The sequence below is a fragment of the Limanda limanda genome, chromosome 12 (assembly GCF_963576545.1).
Source record: "Limanda limanda chromosome 12, fLimLim1.1, whole genome shotgun sequence".
NCBI classification, from domain to species: domain Eukaryota; kingdom Metazoa; phylum Chordata; class Actinopteri; order Pleuronectiformes; family Pleuronectidae; genus Limanda; species Limanda limanda.
Genome location: NC_083647.1, coordinates 21,102,229 through 21,129,099, shown reverse-complemented (window position 1 = coordinate 21,129,099; position 26,871 = coordinate 21,102,229). Strand labels below are relative to the sequence as shown.

At 43.1% G+C, this 26,871-nt stretch overlaps 1 protein-coding gene across 1 annotated transcript in view; it reads left to right on the top strand.

Moving 5' to 3' along the window:
* Positions 1 to 25,061, top strand: part of sptb (spectrin, beta, erythrocytic) — a 35,211-nt gene extending 10,150 nt beyond the window's left edge. Inside the window, exons 4-36 of the mRNA XM_061083064.1 lie at positions 1,701 to 1,798; positions 2,714 to 2,794; positions 2,963 to 3,078; positions 3,206 to 3,318; positions 3,404 to 3,591; positions 4,078 to 4,195; positions 4,974 to 5,132; positions 5,782 to 6,084; positions 6,167 to 6,317; positions 6,736 to 7,606; positions 7,693 to 7,830; positions 8,135 to 8,894; positions 9,961 to 10,163; positions 11,268 to 11,358; positions 11,620 to 11,766; positions 12,521 to 12,787; positions 13,245 to 13,469; positions 14,073 to 14,162; positions 15,283 to 15,573; positions 15,968 to 16,098; positions 16,342 to 16,546; positions 17,540 to 17,763; positions 17,876 to 18,026; positions 18,533 to 18,777; positions 19,561 to 19,699; positions 20,049 to 20,133; positions 20,290 to 20,486; positions 20,961 to 21,043; positions 21,674 to 21,737; positions 22,234 to 22,490; positions 22,934 to 23,107; positions 24,364 to 24,406; positions 24,837 to 25,061. Coding sequence (XP_060939047.1) covers positions 1,701 to 1,798; positions 2,714 to 2,794; positions 2,963 to 3,078; positions 3,206 to 3,318; positions 3,404 to 3,591; positions 4,078 to 4,195; positions 4,974 to 5,132; positions 5,782 to 6,084; positions 6,167 to 6,317; positions 6,736 to 7,606; positions 7,693 to 7,830; positions 8,135 to 8,894; positions 9,961 to 10,163; positions 11,268 to 11,358; positions 11,620 to 11,766; positions 12,521 to 12,787; positions 13,245 to 13,469; positions 14,073 to 14,162; positions 15,283 to 15,573; positions 15,968 to 16,098; positions 16,342 to 16,546; positions 17,540 to 17,763; positions 17,876 to 18,026; positions 18,533 to 18,777; positions 19,561 to 19,699; positions 20,049 to 20,133; positions 20,290 to 20,486; positions 20,961 to 21,043; positions 21,674 to 21,737; positions 22,234 to 22,490; positions 22,934 to 23,107; positions 24,364 to 24,406; positions 24,837 to 25,037 — 6,609 coding nt within the window. The 3' untranslated portion in view covers positions 25,038 to 25,061. The remainder of the gene's footprint in view (positions 1 to 1,700; positions 1,799 to 2,713; positions 2,795 to 2,962; positions 3,079 to 3,205; positions 3,319 to 3,403; positions 3,592 to 4,077; positions 4,196 to 4,973; positions 5,133 to 5,781; positions 6,085 to 6,166; positions 6,318 to 6,735; positions 7,607 to 7,692; positions 7,831 to 8,134; positions 8,895 to 9,960; positions 10,164 to 11,267; positions 11,359 to 11,619; positions 11,767 to 12,520; positions 12,788 to 13,244; positions 13,470 to 14,072; positions 14,163 to 15,282; positions 15,574 to 15,967; positions 16,099 to 16,341; positions 16,547 to 17,539; positions 17,764 to 17,875; positions 18,027 to 18,532; positions 18,778 to 19,560; positions 19,700 to 20,048; positions 20,134 to 20,289; positions 20,487 to 20,960; positions 21,044 to 21,673; positions 21,738 to 22,233; positions 22,491 to 22,933; positions 23,108 to 24,363; positions 24,407 to 24,836) is intronic.
* The last annotated feature ends 1,810 nt before the right edge of the window (positions 25,062 to 26,871 follow it).

The following is a 26,871-nucleotide window of genomic DNA, read 5'->3' as shown; positions in this document are numbered from 1 at the left end:
GGGGACACATTCAACTTTCTTTACATAGTGACTTTGCATCGATTTGACTTCTTTCCCCTTTCATTAGTTTAACAACTTTATAAAACACACTGGTTCCATTCTTTAAACTATGTCCTTTATCACAGTTATAGGAAATAAGATAGATATTGATCTCTGGGGGGGAAATTCCCACATTACAGCAGCAAGTAACAAACAGCGTAAAGATGTAGGAAGCACATTAAGAAATATTTGAGCTAATAAATAAAATGCAAAATAAGAAAATCTAGCAATTTACAAGCTAAAGTTATGTAGTTAAAGTTATATAATATGGACATAAAGAGTTTGTAGTAGTTATTTTTATTGAAACTGTTTTAGTGTTGATTATAGGTTAAGATGGTGGTGTGTTTACAGATGTTAGGTGTTAAACTGGTGATTTAGTGTTCATGTGAAGAAGTTAGAAGTCATGTTGTACAAACTACAGGTCAAATTGTGGTTTGTTAAACATCTTACTAAGATACTATATATTATTTATTTGCCAAACCCATGAAATGCAGCATGTAGAACATAGTAATGTTAAAGTTTAGATGCAGAATATATCAAATCAAATCAAATCAAATATATATGGCACCAGACCAGAAAATGAATTATATGATAGAAGACATTGCTACTTCAGTGTTACGTTGATGTAAAACAAGACAAACACTGGTTATTCTGAAGGTTTTGTCGTCATTATAGGATCAATAATTATCAACAGATCAATATCCAATGAAATTCAGTAAAGGGAGACAAACAAAATCATCTCCACTGCAGTTCTGGGCTGAAAGACTTGTGATTTCAAACATGCAAATCAAAATCCGTCCTCTAACGTCCTCTGGTCAGATGCTAAATGTGATCGGAGGAACAACCTGCTGTGTTTAACAGACCAGTGTGTGGTTGTTAATGGTTCGGTCTCTCAGGTCTGTTTCCATGCAGCACAGACACAGTTTAAAACCAGCAGCCTCAGGATGGTTTTCATCTTCTTCCTCGAATGAGACGCCTTCAGGTTCCAGTCGCTACGATTCCACTGATCCCAGCACATCCTCAACATCAGAACACGTCCGTTTGACTCTTTCATCTACTCGGAGGGGACAGATATTTATTTTTAATTTGACAGCAGCACTGTTATTTTTAGGCACAGTAGTTCAAACAATATGGCCTCTTGCATTATTCACCCTTCACAAAAAAAGAACAAAAAAAAAATGAAACAGGAAAGAATTCACTTAGTCCTGTCTGCGTCTTTTCAGTCTGCATGAAACAAGGAGAACCAAAGCCGGCTAAATTTAGACGTCTCTCCGGAGCCGTCTCTCTGATCACATCACTGCTCTAATTACTGGGAAATAAGAACTCCAATTATTACCAGACCCCGTTTCAGTCGGACTTTAGATTCACGAGATTCCAGCCGTGGAACAACATTGATGATTTATCACTGGAGGTTTGTTGTGTTGTAACGCAGATAAAAACCCTCGTCAGTTCAGCCCCATGAAGATAAATGATGGATATCAGAGGGAGATTTGTGCCACTTTAGCAGCATGTTCCCTCCCGGTGCATCCGATTAGCGACGTGTTGGTATCAGTCGGGTTTCTGTTCTCCGATGTGAATTGTTCCCGTTTGATCACAAACATCACGTTCATTAGTCGACCTCCATTATTTACCACCCAGCTGTGCTGCTTGTTCCCCATCAGATCCAGGACATCATCGTGGAAACGGGCCAGGCCGACCAGAAGGAGACGCGCTCGGCCAAGGACGCTCTTCTTCTGTGGTGTCAGATGAAAACTGCAGGGTAAGTGGGCCAGTGACCTTTGGCTTGACCCGGCTGTTGTAAATATCCTCTGGGAAACAGAGTGTGAACGGGAATCCAGTTCTGTGCACAGCTGTAAATCTTTAAATAGAAAGAAATGTTTGTGGTGTGAGTCTTCAGGGCGCTGCAATGCAAAGCCTTTTTATTTGTCTTTTAAAACATAAATATATTATTATATTCTAAGTATAATAATGATATTGATATTCCTTTTCTGTTTTTGCCAAAATGTAACAATTTAATTTAATTTACTTCAGTTAATTGTAATCTGTTATTACACACTGACAATAATAAAATTGACTGCTAATTTAATTCATTAATCTTAAAAAAATGTTAAATCACATAAAATGTATAATTTTTTGAAATTACTTAATTTTATATTTTTCAATATTGCATTTATTTAAAAAAAACAATTAATTAAATAATAACACATTTAATATGAAATTATTTTAATAGAAATTGTGCAAATTGTAACATAGTGAAGTTGCAATTCAAGTTTTAATGATCTAAAAAATACCTCATTGCAGAAACACTTTGTTATTTAAAAATATGTATTAAGAGTTGGCATAAAATTATACTTAAAGTACCAAAAATACAATTACACAGTATGCAGACTCCACTTCTAATGGACATCATAGTTTATTTCCATATTGATATAATGTGTTATTAATCTGAATCAGCAGAGTGATTAGTAACCGAAGTATAAAAAACATTTAGTGGAGTAAAAAGGACATTTGTCCCTTTGTACTGAATATGAAGTTCCTCTGCTCTCCAGCCTCAGAAATAGCTGGTGAATACTCAGACCCTGAGATGCAGGACAAGCCTCAGACATTGATTTAAAGCAGCAGCTCCTGGGTAACGTCCCGTCACTGACTCGCTCGGCTGTCCTTGTTTTTGCAGATATCCCAACGTCAACATCACAAACTTCACCACCAGCTGGAAAGACGGCATGGCCTTCAACGCTCTCATACACAAACACCGGTAAGGAGATGAATGACCAAGTCCACTCTCACCAGCCCTGACATGTAAACACCCACAAGACCCGTCTGCTCAGTGTCTCTCCTCCTCCTCCTCCTCATTCTTCTCCATCTCTTTCTCTGCCTCATCGTCTTTTTCCACGTTTGTTCTCCCTCCATATTTCTCCCTCAGGCCCGATCTGGTGGAGTTTAACAGTCTAAAGAAGTCCAACCCGACCCACAACCTCCACAGCGCCTTCAACGTGGCAGAGCAGAAGCTCGGCGTCCACAAACTGTTAGACCCAGAAGGCGAGTGACTGACGGAGGCCGGGGGCTTCACCTCCAAATAAATGTTTATGAGCTTTAAGCCCGGTGGAAACATAGAGATGTCTCTGGCTCGGCTGCGTCTCACTGTGTCTTCCATTGCTCTGTGTAGATGTGTTCACAGAGAACCCCGATGAGAAGTCCATCATCACGTACGTCGTGGCATTCTACCACTACTTCTCCAAGATGAAGCAGCTCGCCGTCGAGGGCAAGCGAGTTGGGAAGGTGAGATGGAAACACGACGCACACCCGCCCCCCCGGCCGGAGTTCTGTTGGGCCCGTGTGAGCGCTGACTGTCCTCTGACCTCAGGTTCTGGATCACGCCATCGAGACAGAGACGATGATTGACAAGTACGAGACGCTGGCGTCGGACCTGCTGACGTGGATCGAGCAGACCATCATCGTTCTGAACAACAGGAAACTCGCCAACTCTCTGACCGGGGTGCAGCAGCAGCTCCAGGCCTTCAACACGTACCGCACCGTCGAGAAGCCGCCCAAGTGAGTCCAGACAGGAGAACTCTCCACTGCAGCATATCATATTCTATTCCATTCTATTCTATTCTATTCTTCTCTATTCTATTAATCCTGTATTTTTATAAAGAGAAAACTCAAATGCGTATATATGAGTTTTCTTCTAGTTCATATGTAGCTAAATCTAGAATATCAAACAAAGGATGAAAAAAAATCAACACACTTTTAAAATGTATGAAATGTCCTATACGTCATTAAAACACCTGTATTGCCAAACACATGGCTATTTGTATTGTTGTTCTTTTATTTACATGCAGTACATTTAATACTATATATTATTAAATTAACTTTGAAGTGTTAAGTAATTAACTGATAATCAAAACAGACCGGTTTGAGATAAATATTTTTGTTATCATCTTGACCCATACTTCTTTTGTTTTTAAAATGTTGTGACATTTGGCTAAGTAGCTTGTGGCTAACGCTAGCGGCTAACCCGTCCGTGTGACCTTTCAGGTTCCAGGAGAAAGGAAACCTGGAGGTGCTGCTCTTCACCATCCAGAGTCGAATGAGGGCCAACAACCAGAGGGTGTACACGCCCAAAGAGGGAGCGCTGGTGGCAGACATCAACAGAGTGAGACTAAACAGAATCAGAGCACAACATCTCAGGGTTCTATTTATTCAAACATGTCTCTCGTCCTCACGCCACTACAGGAGAGAGAGAAGGAGTCTCTGCAAAACTCTGTGGTTTGAATCTCAAAACACATAAATCAATGTATTCGGCTGCGTACGATCATGAAGCCACAATTTGACCACAAACAAATTGAATTATGCAGGTAGTATTATAGACGTAGTTACTGCTACTTACAAAAATAAAAATAAAAGCGTAGATGGGTTTTTCAAGCTGAGACGACTCAAAACAAGGAATAAGTTCACAGTTATAGTAAAATCATCAATCCACCCTCTATACTGCTGATTACTATAAATACAGATGAAACAATTAGTTAATTAATAGATTAGTAGATTAAAAGACAATTAATATGCCATCATTTTGATAATCGTTTATCTTGGTTATCGTTGCATTATTAAGCAAAAACAAGTTGACATGTTCTGGTTCCAGTTTTTCAATTAGCTGTTTTTTTGTGTGTTTAAAAATAAATGATAAGTTGAATATCTGTAAGTTGTCAATACTTAATTCAACAAAGTAAGGCATTTAAAGAAGCAGCTTATGATTTCTTTCGTTATCCTACAATTTGAAATTTCATAGACTCAAAAAGAATAATCCGCTGATAAATCGATGATTTGAAAGTAACTAAGTTCCAGTTGGGATCACGGTTTTGATGTTGACATGACCACAGCTAACTTGCCAAAGCTGTGAACCCTAACGAGGCGTCTGGTTCGTCTGTGTGCAGGCGTGGGAGCGTCTGGAGAAGGCGGAGCACGTTCGGGAGCGCGTCCTCCGAGACGAGCTGATCAGACAGGAGAAGCTGGAGCAGATGGCGAGAAGGTTCGACAGGAAGGCGGCCATGAGGGAGACGTGGCTCCTGGAGAACCAGAGGCTCGTGGCTCAGGTAAAACAAACAACAAACATCAAGTCATGAATATTGCACAATGTAATTATCTGATATTTATTCAGTGGCGTTGATCTCAGTCGGGTTATTAACATGTTTACGAAGATGAATAACTAGATTTTTACAGTATTTGTATTAATGAGTAAAAAGAGCAGTTTGTTTGTGCGCCTGATTGTTGATGATGGAGGTAAACAGCAGACGCAGATCGGCTCGATGACATAAAACGTTCAGAGCTCATGAAGTTTGTTAGTTAGAGGAAGAGAGGAGAAGCAGAAACCTTCTTAAAGTATAAAAATAAGTATTTCAGAATCAGAAGAAGAATCAGAAGAATCAGAAGTATTTTATGGTTGGTTTATGGCTGGTTATTGGTGCAAACAATGAACATAGAAACATAAAAAGCAATAAATACAACATACATAGGAGAGCAATAAAAAATGGGAAACCAGTATATATTTACTCACTGTTTACTTCTTATTTACTCACTTTTTACCAATATTTATACAAAGTTACATTTATTTTGAGATAAACATTTCTGAATTAAAATATGTAAAAGATAAAAGATATAAAAAGTGAAGTAAAAAAGTGGAAAAAAAAGAGAAAAAAAAGTGAAAAGTTGTACTCAAACTTCTCCCTGCTCTCTCCTCCTCAGGATAACTTTGGCTACGATCTGCCGGCCGTGGAAGCAGCCAAGAAGAAGCACGACGCCATCGAGACGGACATCGCGGCGTACGAGGAGCGCGTCCAGGCCCTCATGGTCATCTCCAAGGAGCTGGAGTCCGAGCGCTACCACGACGCCAAGCGGGTCGACGCGTGGAAAGACAACATCCTGCGTCTGTGGGACTACCTGCAGGAGCTGCTGAAGGCTCGGGGCGGGCGGCTGGAGAAGAACCTGACCCTGCAGAGGATCTTCCAGGAGATGCTGCACATCATCAGCTGGATGGACGACATGAAGGTGCAGAGGAGGAATATTCATAAACCGATCCAACACATTGTTCACAGAGCGAAGTGATCACATGGTCTGATTCTGTCCTCAGGCTCGGCTGCTGTCTCCAGACTTTGGGAAACACTTGCTGGAGGTTGAAGACCTGCTACAGAAACATGCCTTGGTGGAGAATGACATCGCCCTGCAGGCCGAGCGGGTGCACAACGCCAGTGCTGCCGCTCTCAAGTTTGCAAACGGAGACAGTAAGTGCAGTGGGTCATCTTTCCCTTTGGCAAAACTATTTATTATGTGGTTTCATCAGGGATAGAGACACTGAATGAAGAGCAGGAGCTCAGAGCTCAAGACTTTCTGAGTTCTGACTGAAACTGGGATCGAGTTTGGCTAAATGTTAAGAACCAAAAGTCCACATCAGATGCTTTGTTCAGTCTTCTTTTATTTATCTCTGGATAAAGGTAATAACTTCTTATCTTATCTTACAACTAACTTATTTTATTTTGTACCGTGTGGTTGTGCGGCTGCATTTGTCAGGAAAGGGAATTTTTCTGTTATCACAAAAATTATTGCAGTCCAGAGTTTGAAAAGAAATGAGAAAATACAGGAAACTAGATGAATACATAAACAGAATGTTACAGTGATGTTGTCCTTCATCTTTTCTTCCAGGCTACAAGCCATGTGACCCCCAGGTGATCCGGGACCGGGTGCAGCACCTGGACCTGTGCTACCAGGAGCTCTGCGCCCTGGCGGCCCAGCGAAGGGCTCGCCTGGAGCAGTCCCGCCGCTTCTGGTACTTCCTGTGGGAGGTGACGGAGCTGGAGAGCTGGATCAGGGAGAAGGAGCAATTGTTCTCCTCCCTGGATTACGGCAAGGACCTGACGAGCGTGCTGGTGCTGCAGAGCAAACACAGCGCCTTCGAGGACGAGCTGGGCGCCCGGCGCGGCAACCTGGACCAGCTCCTCGCCGAGGGAGACCAGATGATCCAGGCCAAGCACTTTGGTTCCCCCAAGGTTCAGGAGAGCATGGACGACATCGGGAGGCAGTGGCAGCAGCTGGAGGAGCTGGCGGCGTTCCGGAAGCAGAACCTGCAGGACACTCAGAGGTTCTTCCAGTTTCAAGGAGACGCTGATGAGCTCAAGGCCTGGCTGCTGGACGCCAAGAGGCAGATGAGCGTCGACGACGTGGGACACGACGAGTACACCACGCAGCGGCAGCTCAAGAGACACAACGACCTGAGGAACGAAGCCATCAAGAGCGGAGCCACCATCGACGCTCTCTCGAAACAGGCCAATGCTCTGCCAGAGGAGCTCCTGAACACGCCTGATATCCAGAGACGTCTCAAAGACATCAAGGACCTGTTCATGGAACTCCTGTCTCTGGCCGACCTGAGGCAGAAGAAGCTGGAGGACACCATGGCGCTGTACACCATCTTCAGCGAGACGGACGCCTGCGAGATCTGGATGGGCCAGAAGGAGACGTGGCTGGTGGGACTGGAGGTGCCGGAGAAGCTGGAGGATCTGGAAGTCGTACAGAACAGGTACAAAAAGCCAATAATTTGTATTATTCACTTTATTATGACTTTATACAAAGTGTTTTTTAAATGATATTCTTTCCTTATTACAGGTTGAGCATTTTAGCTCAAGATATGGCAAACGTTCAGTCGAGAGTGGATGACGTGAACAAAGCGGTGAAGCAGCTGGAGGAGAGCAGACACCCTCGCACCAAGGAGGTTAAAGAATGTCAGACACGACTGAATACCAGGTGATTCAAACAAGTCTCCAGATAACATGTCTTCCATTCTTACTGTCCATGTGTTTTTCAACATGTCTGATAAATCCTTCTGTGCTTTATCCAAGAAAAACTAACAGTATTCTAATGTTTTATCTTCTTACTGAGGCGTTTAATCATTTTATTTTACAGGTCTGTAGCTTCTGTTTCTCAAAATCAACAAGCAGTTTAACATTGATCAAGTAGAATCAAGTTTCCAATAATAATCGAGTAATAGATGATTGTTTTCCTGTAATCAAGTTTATAACAAGAGATTAAATTAATGATTTCTTCTCAGGTGGGAGGCCTTCAAGGCCATGGTGGAGGACAAGAAGAGGAAGGTGGACTCGGCCGTCAGTCTGCACAGCTACAGGCTGGACTGTGACGAGACGGAGGCCTGGATCAGAGACAAGACGCGGGTGATCGAGTCCACGCAAGACCTGGGCAACGACCTGGCCGCCGTCATGACCATCCAGAGGAAACTGTTTGGCATGGAGAGAGATTTGGCCGCCATAGAGGACAAGCTGACCTTCCTGAGGAGAGAAGCCGACCAGCTGGCCCAGGATCACCCGGACAACGCGGCCGACATCTTAGCCCGCAGAGGAGAACTGGACGCGGCCTGGGACGCGCTGAAAAAGACCCTGAAGGACAGGGAGGACTCCTTGGGCGAGGTCAGCAAGTTACAGACCTTCCTCCAGGACATGGACGACTTCCAGTCCTGGCTTTTCAAGACCCAGAAGGCCGTGGCTTCGGAGGAAACGCCCGCCACGCTGCCGGAGGCCGAGGAGCAGCTCAGCCTCCACGATGCGGTGCGGGAGGACATAAACAACCACGAGGAGGACTACCACCGCGTGAAGGACACAGGGGCGCAGGTCATGCAGGGTCAGGAGGACGACCCTCAGTACCAGCAGCTGGAGCAGAGGCTGAAAGGCATGGACCGGGGCTGGTACGAGCTGCAGAAGATGTGGGACAGTCGCAAGAACTTCCTGGACCAGGGTCTGGGCTTCCAGCAGTTCATGAGAGACGGGAAGGCTGTTGAGGCCGTCCTCAACAACCAGGTACTGGTCCTGCACATGTGTGTGTGGTGTAGGAGTGTTATTATTTCCTTTTGTCGAATACAGTCATACAGTACATCGTTTTTAACATGAAATTAGGTGAAACAGGTACAAGTCTTAGGTTACTGGGGTTAACTGTCCATGTATGTCTCGGGTCCAAGCCATCATGATCGAAGAAGAAGATACACTTTATTAATCCCACACACATGCACAAACATGCAAAGACACACTCATGCATTGGGGAAATTAGTCCTCTGCATTTCACCCATCTGGTGCAGGACACACTGCAGAGCAGAGCAGTGGGCTGCCAGGTACGGTGCCCGGGGAGCAGATGTTGGGGGAGTAAGGTGCCTTGCTCAGGGGCACTAGACAGGGTAGGGAGAAGAGTCTTTTTTTTTTACTTTGGACAGGTCCAGGTTCGTTACACCATCCAGGCAAGTTTCCGCCGAAACTCCGAGGAGACGAACCGTGGAGTCGAACCAGCATCGAACCAGAGACCCCTTCTCTGCCAGTAGTCCAAGTTTTCTGCCACTAGTCCACCGCCTCTCCTATCCGATCCAGACATATCAGAATCAAGTTACTGATTAACAATGTCCACAGACACCATACATCTCACATAACATTACATCAAGACAATATTCTGAGATAGCATGGCCTGCATATGTCCATTGCTTAAAAGGTAAAACAAAAGCAATATATATATATATATTGCTCATATCAGATGGAAATGTAGAGCAATCGGGGACCAGTTGTTTTTAAAAACCTCTGTTTTCAGTTGTAATGGGGCAGTCAGGTATTCCATCCTGTACATATCTTGAATTCTACCCCCTACATTGGGTTTGTGTAGGAGTGTTTAAATTAAGGTTATAACTGTTCAGAAGCCTCATGAGGGGACCACAGAGTTGAGGTTAGGAATGCTACAGGTCTCTAAAAAAATGTGGAACAGAAGAATGCAGCGTAGTCACATCCCACGCTGCATGTTTGTCATTCAGCTGTTTGGGTTTTCCTGTCTCCTCTTGTTTAATGTTTTTCTCTTTCTGCCGACATGTCTCTGGCCGCTCTGTTGCAGGAGTACACGCTGGCCCTCATCGACAAGGCCGACACGCTGGCCGGGGCAGAGAAAGCACTGAAGAAGCATGAGGACTTCCTGAGCACCATGGAGGCCAACGAGGACAAGATCCACGGAGCCCTGCAGGGCGGACAGCGGCTGGTGGACAGTAACAACCTGTACTCCGGGAAGGTTCAGGACAAAATGGACTCCATCATAGACAGGTTGGTCGTCAAAGTGTTTGAATAATGATTTGAATAGTGTAGAGCTTTGGTACAAACCTTTACATAATTTCAGTTTCTTTTCCACAAACACCAGGATTTGGAAAATGTAAATAATTATATTTAATTCTATCTATCAGGGGATGAAGAATAAGACACAAGTGATCCAAGGATTAATCACATTTATTCCCTGGCACAAGGAAGAGCCAACTACAGACAATAATTTACCTGATATGTTCATTTCTTGACAGATTTTCAAATAAAGGTTCAAAAATGCACGAAACTAAATATAAATGTGAGCTTTATATTTTTGCACCTAACAAATGTAAACAAATAAATGATATAGGCTATCCATAAAATTGTATTCAGACAATTGGCTATTTCTTGTTATGTTAAATCTATAGTTCCTTTTTAAATGATTCACAAACTGATAATAAAACAGTTGGAAAAGGTAGAAATCAAAACATGAAATGATTAAACACTTAAAGTAGCTGAAAAATAAATGACGAAACATGAAGACGAGATAATAGATCAAGCATGTAAAAATAAATATTATATTGAACCAGAAAAAGGTGGGTTTTAGTTTAAGATATCAACACTTGAAGTTTCTCCCAGCACAGTGATGTTTTGTACAAATCCTCAAAAACATGTTTCAGAAGTTTCCACATCTTAGAAACCAGAGTCTCGACTTTCTTTCTTATTGAAGTTAAAATGTCTTTTTTAGCGGTTTGGTAAATCCTGCACAGGCTCCGATCTGTTCAGTGCAACACATTCTTCAAGTGAAGCAGTTTCCTTATCACTGTTACATCAGTGTCAACACGAGGCAGTGGAGAGGGCACCGGAGCTTTTCCCCTTAACTCCCTCAATTTACTCGGCCGACAGGCGCCCATGATAATGGATATTGATCTTTAAGTGCGAGCGCTTCCTCTCTGTAGAGGAGCAGACGACTCTTTCAGGTTACTGTGTCAGGTATTTCTCTACTAGGAGGAGGAGGAGCTCATGTGCATTTACTCGCTGCAGCTTGTTTGTCTGGGCTTTGTCACTGAGAGAGATTACACTCAAGTCTTTCATGTTTTTCTTTTTCTTTGTTTCATGTTTGACCTTCAGGCGCGACAAGAACAAAGGACGAGCCCAGGAGGTGTCCGAAAAACTCAGAGATAACCGCGACCTGCGGCACTTCCTGCAAAACACTCAGGATGTGAGTTCACCACGAGTTTAAACGTTCATGCAATTGATGGGTAACATCTATGAGTATATTCATTATTTCTAGATTTTTGGTTAGTATTTCACAGCAGTACTCGGGATTCAGGACCCATGTGGTTAATTACACTTTTGCTCTTTTAAAGAAAGATAAAGAAGTAAATCTTTATTGTTCAAAGTCCAGCTTCACTAACTTCATATGAATGATTAGTAGAGATCCTTGGTTTCCAGTTGACTAACACTCGCTCCTCCTCTCCAGCTGACTCTGTGGATCAACGAGAAGATGCTGACGGCTCAGGACACGTCGTACGACGAGGCCAGGAACCTCCACAGCAAGTGGCTGAAGCATCAGGCCTTCATGGCCGAGCTGGCCTCCAACAAGGACTGGCTCAACAAAGTGGACCAGGTCTGGAAGAACCGTGTGGTGTTCGGAATATCTACATACCGACATGAAACTATTCTGATGTGCACAGAGCTGCCCAGTGTTTTATTAGAGCAACTGTGCACCAACACAAAGCCAAATTATAAGTTAATAAGCAAGAAGACGATCAGGGATCCAAGATCAGCTCTGATTTAATTCTACTTTAAAAGGGTAAATTCACCCAAAATAAGAAAAATTGTATCAGGACACGCAGATCTAGCAGACTGGTTGGTGTAATAAAAGATTATTACACAATTGATGACTATAATTGTAGTCAAATTTATATAATAGTTAAAAATCTAAGATAAGAGCTATAAATACACCAGAGGTAACTAATCAAATGCTAAAGTCTCTATTATTACAGATTTGCTGTGTAGTCCTTCAGTACATTAAATTGTAAAATATACACATGCATTATATTTCCAGGTTTTAAAACACGGTATCTATCTCTGAGATAAATACAAATCCAACAGCAACATCTGTTCCCAGTGTTAATTTGTTCCTGTGATAAACTACAGAGAATGGAGCTCATGAGTGGTTTAATAATTTGAGTGACCCATTAATATTTTAATCTGTTTTATAAAACATTTTAGTGCTAAATTTAAACAAATGATTGTATTCATGAGGTCCATGCATCTACCTTTTCACTCTTGTTCTCAATTCTACAATGAATGAAAATGCCATGTGATATTTTCTTTTTCTAACACATTATAAACCAGGTCTTCCTCTCTGTTCACAGGAGGGCCAGGAGCTGATGGAGTTCAAGCCGGAGTTCGAGCCCATCGTGACGGAGCGTCTGGCCACGCTCCACGAGCTGTGGGACAAACTGGAGTCCACCACCCAGGAGAAAGCCCGGCTGCTGTTCGACGCCAACCGCTCGGAGCTGTTCGACCAGAGCCAGGCGGACATGAAGAAGTGGCTCGGCCAGCTGCAGCAGCAGCTGCAGGGCGGAGACGAGGACGTCAGAGACCTGACGAAGGCCAACATCCTCCTGAAGAAGCACCAGGTCCGCGTCCTTGTAGCGTTTCGCTGCATTAGCTTCATATTTGTATGCTTTCTGCAGCTGCACCTTCTCAGGATGCATGCGGGTCTCAAATCATATTTAGTTAAACCTCACCATGGGAGTGAATACATTATGGTGTTAGCGCGTGTTATTTCTGAGGATTAACTTTGAGTGAGTGAGCGTCTGTGCTGGATCTGTATTAATGTTTCCTGTTTGTATTTGAACACAGCAAACAGAAGCCTTGAATCTTAATCTTAATGGGAAACTAAAAACAACAACAGCAGAAGTTCTTTGAAACGATGTTACAGTCGGCAGGGCTCCGATAAAACTTTCATGATAACAGTGGCTAAGCTCAGTTTCACACAGAAAGAGCCAAGACAAACTAACTTTTGCTGGATTACATCTCCACTACATCCTGATTCTGGAAAAGGCTATTTACCTGTTTCTCTCGCTCTGTCAGATGACGGAGAACCAGGTGCGTGACCGGGCGAGGGAGCTGGAGGAGCTGCAGCAGGCGGTCAGCAAACACGGCTCCGGCCGGGAGGACCAGCCGGAGCTGGAGGCCGAGCAGCGCGCCCTGCAGAGCGAGTTCCAGCAGCTCCTCACGCCGCTGGCGCAGCGCAAGGGCAAGCTGGAGGCCGCCAGGGCCGTGCATCAGTTCTACAGGGACCTGGCCGACGAGCTGGTGAGCATGCTTCCACTGTTTAAGCCAGATGTGTTGAGAGTCCCTGTTCAACATGTGATTGATAATGAATTAGAATAAAGAGTATTTTAAAAGATTCATTTTAGCTCTTGAAATGTATAAAAAAGTCTTTGGAGTTAAATTATTGAAAATATTCAAGTCTGAACTTCAAGGGGTGTTTTTTTCTTTCCTCCCGAAAAAATGATAACTTCTTAATTTGGAAATGAAGTTTTCAATTACAGTACGTTAGCTCAGTCTGTGTGATAGTGGGACCACCTGCTCGCTCCATGAAATTGACTCTCCAGGTGAATCTGGGTAAAAGCTTTAATCCCTTATTGGTTTCTCAACTTAAATCCACTTCAGTCACTCGGAGGAGTCGGCTTAAAGAAGGATTTTTACTGTTTGAGGAGTTGGAGACATTTTGTGAAGGGGTATATAAAAAAGATTCAATATAACTCAGATGGTCCTAACGTTTTCTTTTATACTCGCTTAACGTCAGAGATCTGTGAGACTGTTTCCTCCAAAGATACCCGTTGTCTTTTTCTTTTCCTTTCTTTCTTTATCATCATGATCTCCTTTCTTTCCCTCCATCGTCTGCTCTCTAAGCTCTGGATAGAGGAGAGGTTGCCGCTGGCAACGTCAGACGAGCACGGGCACAATCTTCAAACTGTGCAAATGCTGCAGAAGAAGAACCAGGTAGGATTTAACTTCAGATTTAAAATAAAAGGTTGTGGGTTTTTGTAACTTTGAGTGCTGCATTTAATTAGTTTTCTTGATTAATCAGTTAATTGATCAAGGACCATAAAATGTCACAGAATAGGGGACGTATCCTCCACAATTTCCTGGAGCTCATGGTGATCTCTTCAAATAGCAACAGTCTGAAGGTCACGTTTACAAGAATTAATTCAACAGAAAAGCAACATCCGTCCTGAGTGACTCGATCTCAAGTGAACGGCTCCAAGTACAGATGTGGACAAACCCAGATGTGTCACTCAGACAGTCAGAGGTGCTCTGGGACCCATGTGACCATATATTCTCTCAGCTGGACATTTGTGTTGATTTGCAATTAGAGCCGGGAAGTGAGAACCGATCACGACGAGCAACATGAGACACATTCCAGAAGCATTTTAATGTCCAACTCAGCAGGATGTTAATTACAGAGATACCACAGATCTGCTGATCGACTAATAACAGGCTCAGGTGGAGTTACTCTGTTGTTTCAGTGACGCTACATCATAATATAGCATCTGCAACGTGCACGGTCAAAACAAAGCATTTTAGTTTTTAACATTTAAAATAATAATTCTGTTTCTGTGGATCTTACGAGTTGTCAGATAACTTTAAAAGTTACAGATGACGAAGAAATGGTTAAAAGTGGACCCTCCCACCATTGATGAATGGATTGAAATTGTGTATGAGATTTATGTTATGGAAAAGATCTCTTTTTCCATCAAGGTCGAGAAAGACATTTTTTATAAGACCTGGACCAAATGGACTGAGTATGTTAAACCAGTTAGATCTGATTTTATTTGAATATACTTGTTTGGTGTGATCCTCCTTTTTTCTTTTTGATGTGAAGGGCGCTCTCCGGTTGTGTTCTCTTTACCTCTGTTATTGTTCCTACATGGAGAAGTTTAGGTCCATAAAACAAAACCCCAGAAAGGCAGTATGAACAAAATCAGCTGTATTTAATGTATGTGATGGAAATGTGCTAAACACTATGTTCTAAATAAAAAGAGAATTTCAAAAAAAAAAAAAGTTACAGATGAACATAGTGCCACTGTGATAATGCCGGATTGTGTTTCCTGTCTGTCAGACGTTACAGAGGGAGATGGAGGGTCACCAGCCTCGTGTGGATGAAGTGGTCGAGCGGGGACAGAGGATGGCGATGGCCGCCAGCGTCGAGGGTAGACCCGAAGCAGATCGAATCACCTTCCAGCTGAGGGTGCTGGAGGAGGCGTGGGAGCGGCTGCAGGACGAGATGGCCAAGCGGCGAGAGAGGCTGAGCGGATCCAACTCGGCGCAGCAGTTCTACAACGACGCGGACGAGGCCGAGGCGTGGATCGGAGAGCAGGAGCTGTACATGATCGCAGATGAAAAGGCCAAGGTGAGAAACCGCTGAGTCACAACACAAGGAAACAATCTGACTATCTCAGGGAAGTGTGTGTGTGCAAAGCAGATCATCATTATCCAAATTTAAAAAAGCCATATCATGTTTGTGCTAATAACAAGTGGCACTGTTTGCATTAACATGATTACATGGTTCAGGCTTTCCTCAATTAACGCTGACTCGCTCTACATAAGTGGCAGCCCTCCATTCAGAGCTCATTTGCTTTGCTTTCATCTCTATTATTTCCTCTTTGTTTATCTTCTACCCCCCGTGATTCTTCCTCATCCTCCTCCTCCTCCTCCTCCTCCTCCTCCTCCTCCTCCTCCTCCTCCTCCTCCTCCTCCTCCTCCTCCTCCTCCTCCTCCTCCTCCTCCTCCTCCTCCTCCTCCAGGATGAGCAGAGTGCCATGCTGATGCTGAAGCGCCACATGCTCATGAAGCAGGCGGTGGACGACTACGCCAACTCCATTAAGAAGCTGAATGGCCGTGCCCAGAAGATGTTTGCAGAGGACCATCCTGACGGGTGTGTGCTTTTGAAATTTGATGTACACACAGGATAAAAAAAAAACACTCTTGTTGTTCCAGTCAGTTGTGGTTTGAGTAGATAACAGAGACAAACATGTTAAGTGTGGTAATTCCTGTTTCCTAATCACACGCCTCATCTAGGGTAAACCTCAATCCAATTTCTGTACCCTTCTTTTCCATTTCCTCCATCTTCCCTTCCGTCTCGTTGACCTCCATCCTCTCCCTCTCACCTCGTCTGCAGCGAGGGCATCATCAAGCGGCAGGGCCGGGTGGATAAGCAGTACGCCGGGCTGGGCGAGCTGGCCGAGGACCGCGGCAGGAAGCTGGATCACGCCTACCACCACTTCCTGCTGAGCCGAGAGGTGGAGGACCTGGAGCACTGGATCGCGGAGAGAGACGTGGTGGCCTCCTCCCAGGAGATGGGCCAGGACCTGGATCACGTCTCGGTAGAATTACACACCCAAAACCCACCATCATAGCTTATAGGCCCATTACACATTATATTATATAATAGACGGGAATATTCAAAGTTGGAAACTTTCCATGGGAATTAACGGGAATAAACGGGAATATACGGATATAAACTGGAAATGTTGTGGGTAATTTATACTAACTGTATTTACCTTGTCATATACAGACATAAATATAAACATTTTGTTTTGTCATAGGCTGATTTGAGCCCTGAGGAAACTTTGGGCACTTGACTATATGCTTCTGCATCTTTGTGTCATTCTTAACATAGGTCTTTGCACAGTATTTTCAAATGTACACAGCCTTTCCTTCTACATTGGATGGGGTGAAATGTCTCCACACATGAGATAGTGCACGTGGCATTGTTCTTTAGAATAAGATGAGAAAAAAGTTTGTAAAAAAACACTAATGCAATGCCAGAGATATAAATAGTTAGCCAAACAATTGGAGTCGTCTGCAAACATATTTTACAATTGATGGATAAATGAATGGAAATAGGCTAGATGAACAGATGAACAATCCTCAATCAGCATGCTCATATATTTTCCCCAGTAATATCATGGAAACTTACCTGACTAGTCCTGCACTCTACAGCAGGCCTCAATAGCCCTGCTGTAGAGTGAAGGATGCTGGGAGTTATCTGTGCATGTGATGGAAGAATGCACAGTGGAGGGTTGAAACTCAACATGCAGTGTGTGCTGCATTCAATACATCTGTAAAATAGAGTTTTGAATGATGTTTTTATTGCTCTCCTGAGCTAAACTTCCCATGGAAAGTTTCCGGAAAGTTTCCGGAAATTTACCCGGAAACTGTCCGCCCCTTTACAACCCTATTAAGGACATCAAAAAATACGGATATCACATGAATTCTTAGCTTTTAAAGCCAAAAATAGTTCATATAATATACAATCACACACAAAATACATACCCAATGTGTTTAAACACGCTGCATCTGTCCTTTCCTTTCAGATTCTGAGGGATAAGTTCAGAGAGTTCGCCCGGGAGACGGGGATGGTGGGACAGGAGCGGGTGGACATGGTCAACCTGACGATAGACGAGCTGATCGAAGCCGGTCACGTGGAGGCGGCCACCATGGCCGAGTGGAAGGACACCATCAATGACAGCTGGGCGGATCTGCTGGAGCTCATCGACACTCGGGCTCAGCTCCTCACGGCGTCTTACGAACTGTTGAAGTAAGGAAAGCCAGCGTCCACGTATAACACAACCTGTTAACTTGATTTTAAATGCTACCTTATGTAATGTATTGATAAATGAGTGAGTGAGAGATCAATGTGTTTCTCGAAGGTACTTTGACGATGGGAAGGAGTTGGTGGCTCAGATCCACGAGAAGCAGAAGGAGCTGCCTGAGGACGTGGGAGAGGACTTCAGCAAAGCCGAGTCCTTCCACCGGATGCACGCAGCCTTCGAGAGAGACATCACTGCACTGGGCAAACAGGTAGAGCTCAGCCAATCAGCTGCTTCCATTCTGAGGCTCAATAACAGGCAGCGGCCGAGAGGCAAACTTCGATGACTTACATCCGTCCAGTACAGGGATTCTCACGATTTGTTACATAAGTTAAAGCTGCATTATTCAATCTTTTCATTTTAACACCATTTTGAGATTATATGGATAAATATGGGACTCCCACCATTTTAAATTAATGCAATCTTTTACGTTGAATATGGGAATAAGCAGCAACAACTCAACCATAACTTTATTTGCATTAGTTTTGTGTTTAGAGTTTCTGCTGCCCCCATGTGGTTTAAAATAATCTACAAATGCTGCTTTGATTTAAATACAATTTAAATGGGAACATTGACATTAATTAAGAGTAAGAGGATTTTGCATTGAGAATAGTTGATACATTAAATAAAGTTTGGGAAATAATGGTCAAAGAATAAAGAAGAAATAATTCTGTCCTCACAAGTCGTTTTTTTTTCACCTGCTTCTCCTTCCTCCAGGTTCAACAGTTCCAGGAGACGGCCGGGCGGCTTCATGCCCAGTACGCAGGGAACCGGGCGGACGCCATCCAGGCCACGGAGCGCGAGGTGGTGGAGGCGTGGAAGGGTTTGCTGGACGCCTGCGACGGCCGCCGGGCGCAGCTGGTGGACACGGCTGAGAAGTTCCGCTTCTTCACCATGGTACGAGACCTGATGGCCTGGATGGAGAGCACCATCCAGCAGATAGAGACTCAGGAGAAACCCCGGTGAGTGAGACCAGGGCTACGGTGCTCAGCTTGAAATCCATTTAATAAAACATCTTCACAAATATATCAATATTGCAGAGAGGAAGCTTTTTTTCCCTTAAAAGGAAATGTGATATCAAAAGCTGGGACTTTCACCCTGAAGGTTTTTGAGTTTGCTTTTAAATTTCACTGGTCAGCAAATAGTCCTAGACTTTTATGTTTGGGTCATTAGGGAGACATAGAGCTTGGCTGAGTTTGTTATAATCATGTTTTTATATTAATACAGAATTAAATAACCTGTGAGAAGCTGCATTTCTTTTAATACCAGCTTGATCGATTATAGATTCATATATAACACTACAGATTAAAGCATCATTTGTTATGGGAACAATAACTTTACTCAGATAAATGAATGGATTTCTTATTATATACAGTTCAGTGTAGTTTAAATATATAATAGTAGAAGTAATAGTACGAGCTTTTCAGTTTTTAGATGAACAATAAGTTAAAATGTCATGAGAGACATAATAACCTTAATGAAGAATATTCAGGTTTTTAAAGGTGAAGCAATTGACTCATCCCAGCAAACAAAACCTTAATTCCCCATTAAAGCCGATGGTTTATCTAGCAGCAAAAATGTAGTACTTTACTACTCTTAAGATATAGTATAAGTACAGTATTGTTTGTACTGGATAAAGACCACACAGTAATACATTTGTCAGGAGCTTATAATTAACGTTTCTGCAGCTCTAGTTGTCTGAGAGAAGTTCAGCTTCATGCTTTCTCTCACTTCACATTCATCAGGGACGTCTCATCTGTGGAGCTCCTGCAGAAGTATCACCAGGGGATCCGCTCCGAGATCGAAGCCCGGGGGGCCAAGTTCACCGACTGCACTGACCTGGGCACGGCCCTGCTGACACGGAAGCACCGAGACTCTGCAGAGGTGAGACGGCTTCTTCTTCATCCTCGGCTGGGCCTTAAATTGCTGCTTTCATTAGATTTAATTAGTTTTCTGGGAGTGATTGTTCTCGTCTGGCACAATGGATCCAATTGGATTGCTATGAAGGAAAAAAACTCCACTCCTCTTACACTCGTCTGGGAGACTATAAAGCAAATACTAATTAGAAACGGAAAGCCAAAAAGAATTTAAAAGAGCAATTGACCCTGGCCCTAATTTAACATTCGGTTAATTACTTCACAATACTAATTCTTAGAAGATAATGGCAAGTCTTGGGGCTGAGTTGTTTTGTAATACTGATGTATGACTGCGGCTGTGTTCCTGCCGGTGTCAGATCAAAGAGAAGCTGGTGCAGCTGATGGAGAAACGGAAGGAGATGATGTTCAAGTGGGACGACAGATGGGACTGGCTCCGACTCCGTGAGTAGAAAACCTTCTCACTTTCCTCACAAGTTGAAACTTCTTAACAACTTCGTTATTTGGTTTCTTTGAGATATTTGCAAGATACAAACAAACTGCATGTGTAGAAGCTTTCATAACAGCAGCTGTCTTCATCACTCACACACACACACACAGTGCTGGAGGTGTGTCAGTTTGCACGGGACGCCTCGGTGGCGGAGGCCTGGCTGGTCGCTCAGGAGCCGTACGTGACCAGCAGAGACCTGGGCCACACGGTGGACGAGGTGGAGAAGCTCCTCAAGAGGCACGAGGCCTTTGAGAAGTCCACCGCCACGTGGGAGGAGCGCTTCTGTGCCCTGGAGCGCCTCACCACGGTACGAGGGAAACCCTGGGACTTTATTTACAAAGAGTGGATCACGAGGACATGAATCATAAAACTGGAGCTGGAATTCTTTGTCTGTTTTTCTGTATTTTTATCAGTTTTTCATCTTCAGGGGCTTTCAAATGATATATACATATATAATAAACTTGTATTCCACCCTGTTATAATACATAAATATAATTTATATTCTTTTGGATCTTATTCCAGCTCTTGTTGCAGTTAAATGTTTATACTAAGTGAATTATAAACTAAATTTAAATACACATTTTTACTGCTATTTTATTCAAGCAAATGGACAAAACTAGATTCCATTCCATTTGGAGACGTCCTGTTGATCAGTCCTTACTTTTACTTGAATTTTAATGGGTTTAATATAAACTTGCGGTACCTGTAATGTATCCGATTACTTTAATGAAATTAAGTAATTACTTAAGACTCGATACTGACACTGGTTGTTGTGTTGCAGCTGGAGCTGTTGGAGCTGAGGACGCAGCAACAGGAGATAGAGCAGTTCATTAAAGATGAACAGCGCTCAGATAAGGACAGCAGGTACACACAGTACACACAGTACACACAGTACACACACACACACACACACACACACACACACACACACACACACACACACACACACACACACAGAGGCATTCATGTGCACTGTTCCGTATGCAGGGTGCGTTCTCTAGTGTGACCTATGAATTGATCGTATCATCAGTGAATCTAAAGCCTGATGAGGCTAATCCCTTTCTGCCATAGAGCTCCATTGGTTCGACATAAACTATTTAAAAACAAATCAGTGAGCCACAGCACTGCACTGAGTGACACCTGCTGAAAGTAGTCCCTGGCTAAAGTCAGGATTTACTTTGGTTTCATAGAAAAACTACAGTTAACGAAAGTAGAAGGTTATAAATGTGTGGATCAAATCGTGGGTTTGGTTCCAAGGGTCAGAGAAATTCTCAGAGAGCAGAAAGAGCAGAGGAAGTCAAAGTTGTTTGTTGGCTTTGGACTTTTTAAGGGAATTTGAACACAGACACAAAAATGCTGAATTTCCCCTGAACTTCCAAGCAGTCACGCTCTCACACACACACACACACTCACAGACTCACACTTATCACACTGCTCCACCTGCTGCTGTCGGAGGTCTCTAATGCAGACCCCATGCTGCCCTCTTTCCTCCAGGAGAGAAGACACAGGCTTTGCAGAAGAGTCTTCACAGATCTACACCGTGGAGGGACAAACTCTGGTAACTGCACCTGTCGGCTCCTGTCCTCTGAACCTTATACACTCGTGACCTCTGTTTAAAGAAACTAGAACTTGAAAAAGGAAAACGTTTTCATGCTTTGTGCCATTGTTGTGAATGAGAGATTTCTCAATAACGCCTGAAGGATAAACTAATTAGATGTTTCTGGTGAAAGGTTAAAACAAGCATTCACAGGCTAATTCTGTTTACATACACTTAATCAATTGTATGAAATTAAACATATAATTGTGAGTCTGGACACACACGTATGTAAATTGCATGGTAACTCTAGTTTGTTTCTTTTCATTAGCCAACTTATATTTAAAAGCGCCCCTTGATTTTAGTTTTTAATCAAACTACATTACCCTGTTCAGAATCCTAATCAATACTTCCTAAATGATACACAACAGTTTGTCTTCTCCACACACTCAGGCTGGTTTCTCTGGTCTCATTCTTTAGTCTGTGCCGTGTCTCTTATCTCCATCTTCTCTCCCTCCAGTCCGGTTCTGGTGCCGTTGGGCCCAGTTCTCTTGCTCTGGAAGAGACGGCCGATGACACCACGGTCCCCAAGGTGTCAGAGATGAGAGAGAGCGGCTCTCTGGAGCTGGAGTCCTCCGTGTCGGCGCTGATGCCGAAGGAACCGGAGAGGGCCGCCACGATGCCCGTGGAGCCCCTCAGAGGCCAGGCCGTGCTGCAGGAGGGCCTGCTGGGCCGCAAGCAGGACGTAGAGGGCTCCGGGAAGAAAGCTTCCAACAGGTAGATAACAATCAGGGCTTCAAATAGTTGTTTTCATGCAGCAAAGGAAATATAGCAAACCAATGAAGGCCTGGAAAAGGATAAAAAAGGCCAGTGCATGTGTAGAGTTTGCCTGTAGAGGATTTGTATTTAAGACACATATTGTATATTTAAGGAGCTTAAAACACATTTTAATGGACAGCATTAGTTTGTGTGGTATAGGTGAAACAATATTAAGAAGTTATTAGCAGTATTTTAATGTTTTTAAATGGTGAATTTAATCAATCAAGCTCATATTGTATGTTTAAGGAGCTTTAAACACATTTTAATGGTCAGCATTAGTTTTTGTAGTATAGGTAATATAATAATAAGTATGTGAATGTTTTCAAATGGTTCTATTATGTAATTGAAAGCAGAAATACTGTATTTTTTTTTTAGTGAAGACTTGTCTCTCTTCTCCTCAGGTCATGGAACAACTTGTACTGTGTGCTGAAGCCCGGTCACCTCTCAAGCTACAAGGACGCCAAAAGCTTCGGGCACGGAGTGACGTTTCACGGCGAGGACCCCCTGTCGCTCAGCAGCGCCACCTGGGAGATCCTCGGAAACTACAAGAAGAAGAAGCATGTCGCCAAACTACAGTGAGAATCCATTTGAGCTTTTCCTCATTTCACTATTATTAAAATAAAGGTACACGATTTTTTAGGGGGCCGGGAGCTTTCTTGTTTTTCCATTTCTAATTCGACCAATCGTTTTAGAGCAGGCTTTGTTTGCCAGCAGGTAAACAGTCCGTGTGGAGAGCAGGAGAAGAAGAGCACACTGGCGGAAATGCATCAGCTTTTTAATTGGTTTGCATTCATATGCAGATAGTGGTTTATAGAGATTAGCCAGAATGTTGTCTGGACCTAAAACAGACTGTCTACACTGGATAGCACCAAAAAATATTGGCCGTTGCCCCCAGAGGCTAATTAGTCATCATATGAGCTGACGGGCTGCAAGATTAGCAAAGAATTAGAAAAGAAGATCAGTGTGAGCAGGGAAGGTTACGTGCTGGACTAATTGTATTTCTTGTTTTTTTGGTAAAACCCATTAAGCTGCATTTTCTGCATGATCTGTAATATTTAAGAGTAATATTACGAGTGCAGCAGCTTTGTAAAATGAACACGTCAGCAGCAGCCGAATGCTGCGTTACTCCGACTCGCAGTTTTGTCGAGAGCATCATCTGAACAGCGTCACATCTGACTCTGCACTTCCCCGGGTCCTGAGGAACACAGCTGCCGCGGCATAGTCGTGTTCCAGAGCAACATTAAAGCAAATATGTCATTCGTGTAAAAGTACTCACACACACATTTCAAGGTCCCATTCAAGCTCTAAAGCTCTTTAAATTCCACTCTTGTTGAAACTCTGTTAATTGTCCAAGTTTAATCTAGGAATCTCACAGTTTTCCTGTTGCCTTTACATTTTCCATCAAAACAGTAACAAGCTGCAAAATAAGACATTTTCCATCTAGAGCTGCAACAATTAGTCAATCACTTGCTTTAGAAGTAAAAACATTAAACATTTTGTTGGCTCCAGGTTCTAAAATGTATGAGTTTCCCACGTTTCTCGGTCTTACATCATTTTTGGATTTTGCTGGAATTAGACAAAAGAAGGTGATGATTTCTTCTTGTGCTTTACTTTTAATTAAAAGTACTTTTAATGAACCAAGAGAAGAATCTAAAAAGACAGCACTAATTGCTGCCTTTTGCAAAACAAACATGAACAAACTTTTTTGAATATAAATAAAGAAGTGAAAGTTTCAGGTCTGTTGCTGTGATGACTGAAAAGTCTGAAACTTGTTCCTCTGGCTTTTCTCCACACAATCAATTTGAACTTCCCTCTCTCTCCTCTCTCTCAGTCTTGGTGATGGCAGTGAATATCTGTTCCAGTGTAAAGACGAGGTACGTTTCTCACTGTTATCTCTCTCTCTATGGGTAAAGAAACTCAGCAGCTCTCCACAAATCACATGAGACTTTGTGTTCTGGACTCAGCTGCTGCTCTCTGATCCTTCATAATGCAGCACACACACATATATGCTGTTTAAGTAAGCGTTGTATTTTATTTATGTATGCAGCTGACACATGTACATTTTACTTCTGAACATTTAACCCACTGGGGTCATGAGCTTTTACAAATTTAAAAATAACTATAACAAAATATAATTTGAATAGTACATTTTTCTGTCCATACCTTTCATAGAGTTTCCTTATTAAAAGCACGACCGAGGTTTACTAATAATAGACCAAGAGACAAACACACACTGTCCCACTGGACGCACACTTCCCTTTGTAAGCTCTGATATGATGTGTGTATTTTTGTGCTTAATTTCAGGAGGAGCTCCAGCGCTGGAGCCAGGCCATGGAGAAGGCCATCCAGCCCCTGGCAGCAGAGGAGGCGTCGGGACCCTCGGGGGGGGCCAAAGCCCACAGCCTGCCCCATCCCTCCTCCTCCTCCTCCGCTGCCCTCCCGGAGCCCGGCTCTGCCAAGAAAGACAAGGAGAAGAAGTTCAGCCGCTTTGCCAAGAAGAAGTGAGACGGAGATTGGAAGGGAGGAGGAGGGGGGAGGAGGGGGGAGGGAGGCGGGGTTGGTTACTGAGGCAACCTGGAAAGAGAAAGTAGTATTCGTGTACAATCAGTCAGAGCAAGCTTTTTGTCACTAGATTTTTTTTTTTGTATTATTTTGCGAGCATATTGTAGCTGAGTTTGAAGCCGTCCCTCGTTTTGCCTGTATTTAAATATCCACTTTTTTCTCCTTTGTGTTCTTTATAACAAAACCAAATTGAAAGCATTAAATAATTAAAGCACAGGAACGCTCCTTCCACACTCAACCAAAGAACGTTTGTAAAACTTTTGTTGTGTTACTTCTGCTGCAGGTTCTCTTTGGTTCTTGTTTCAGTGAGGCATGCTCTGATCCAGCTGTGTTCGATACGAAGGCCTGACATGAACGCAGGGTGACCCGAGCACCGGAGCGTACTTTACATTAATCTGCCTTATCAAATGGTTGTGAACTGTAATACTGTGCTGTTTGAATTTGGAGCGCTGAACGCTACTCATAGAATCAGAGGGAAGTTAGCGGGCTTTTGTAAAAGCAGTGTAAAGACTTGGTGGTGAGCAGAATGTGTTGCTGCACGGTGCACACACACAGACACACACACACACACACCGAGTGTTACTGCAGGTATGCAAACTAAACACTCTACGCACTGTGAAGGGTTTGACTGTTGAGATTTCAGGACGCCAACATACGAGCAGTCACGTGACACCACAAGCTGTTAGTCTTGAATATTCTGAACTAAAACTGTGGCTGTAGTTATTTCTGTGAACTTGAAATATATTCAACACTCGTGTATGGAAACCCTGAATTTCATATCTATCCAATAACATATATACAGTATCTATATATCTACAGATGCATGAGGTATGTTTTAGTTTGATATGGTGCTATTGTGATATTCTAGAACTTTCAATCAAGACCAACCTGACCCACTGTCTCGGAGAAACAGGTGTTATTTTGAAAAGTCGGGCTTCAAAATGAGCAGGAAAGCTGGAACCTGGATTCATCTCTTTCCTAAAGTCAAGTCGAGTTTTTTCAACACGGCTTTAAAACACGTGTGAAAACCAGCTGTGGACACACATGATTAAATGGAATATGCAGATTGAAATATTAACAAACTGCCATAAACACAACAGAAGACAACTGTTAGCATGACGTGGGTCAGGGCTGAGCTCACACGTGCACAAAATTAAGATTGTGCATGTGTTGATAAGAACAACTTGAAATCAAAGTCATTTTTTAGGTAGGGGGGTAAGTTTCTATAATTCCCACCAAAGTCCAGGACAAGTTGTGGGTCATGTGACTCTCGACTGCTTTTTCCAAACCACACAACAGGACCCGGCACGAGCAGCTTGGAGCTGACGTGTCTTTACTCTGAATGTAAAGGGAGGAAATACTAAAGGACGTGAGAATTGGGTACATGTAGGAGTATAATGCAATAAAGCCATAATCGAATAACACATTTATTCAATATATGCATACAGGGGGATATAGATTATGTACAGTGTATGGAACTGCATTTATAAAATGTTCATTTGTTTCTAGGATAGTGTCTCTCTCTCTCTCTCTCTCTCACACACACACACTTCACCACTGCCGTCTTGCCTTCGACTGTGGGCTCCGTCCCTGAACTATGATCTATCTCAAGTGACCTCATTAAAATGATGGAAGTCGGGTGTAGAGAGATTAACAAAGGCTGTTCGGCTCCAGAGTTTTCCTGGAAACATGTAATGATCTCTCTCTCTCTCTCTCTGGCTTATTTACATTTTCACCCAGAGGAATGAAAATAGCTGTTAAATCCGTCATCTTCTCT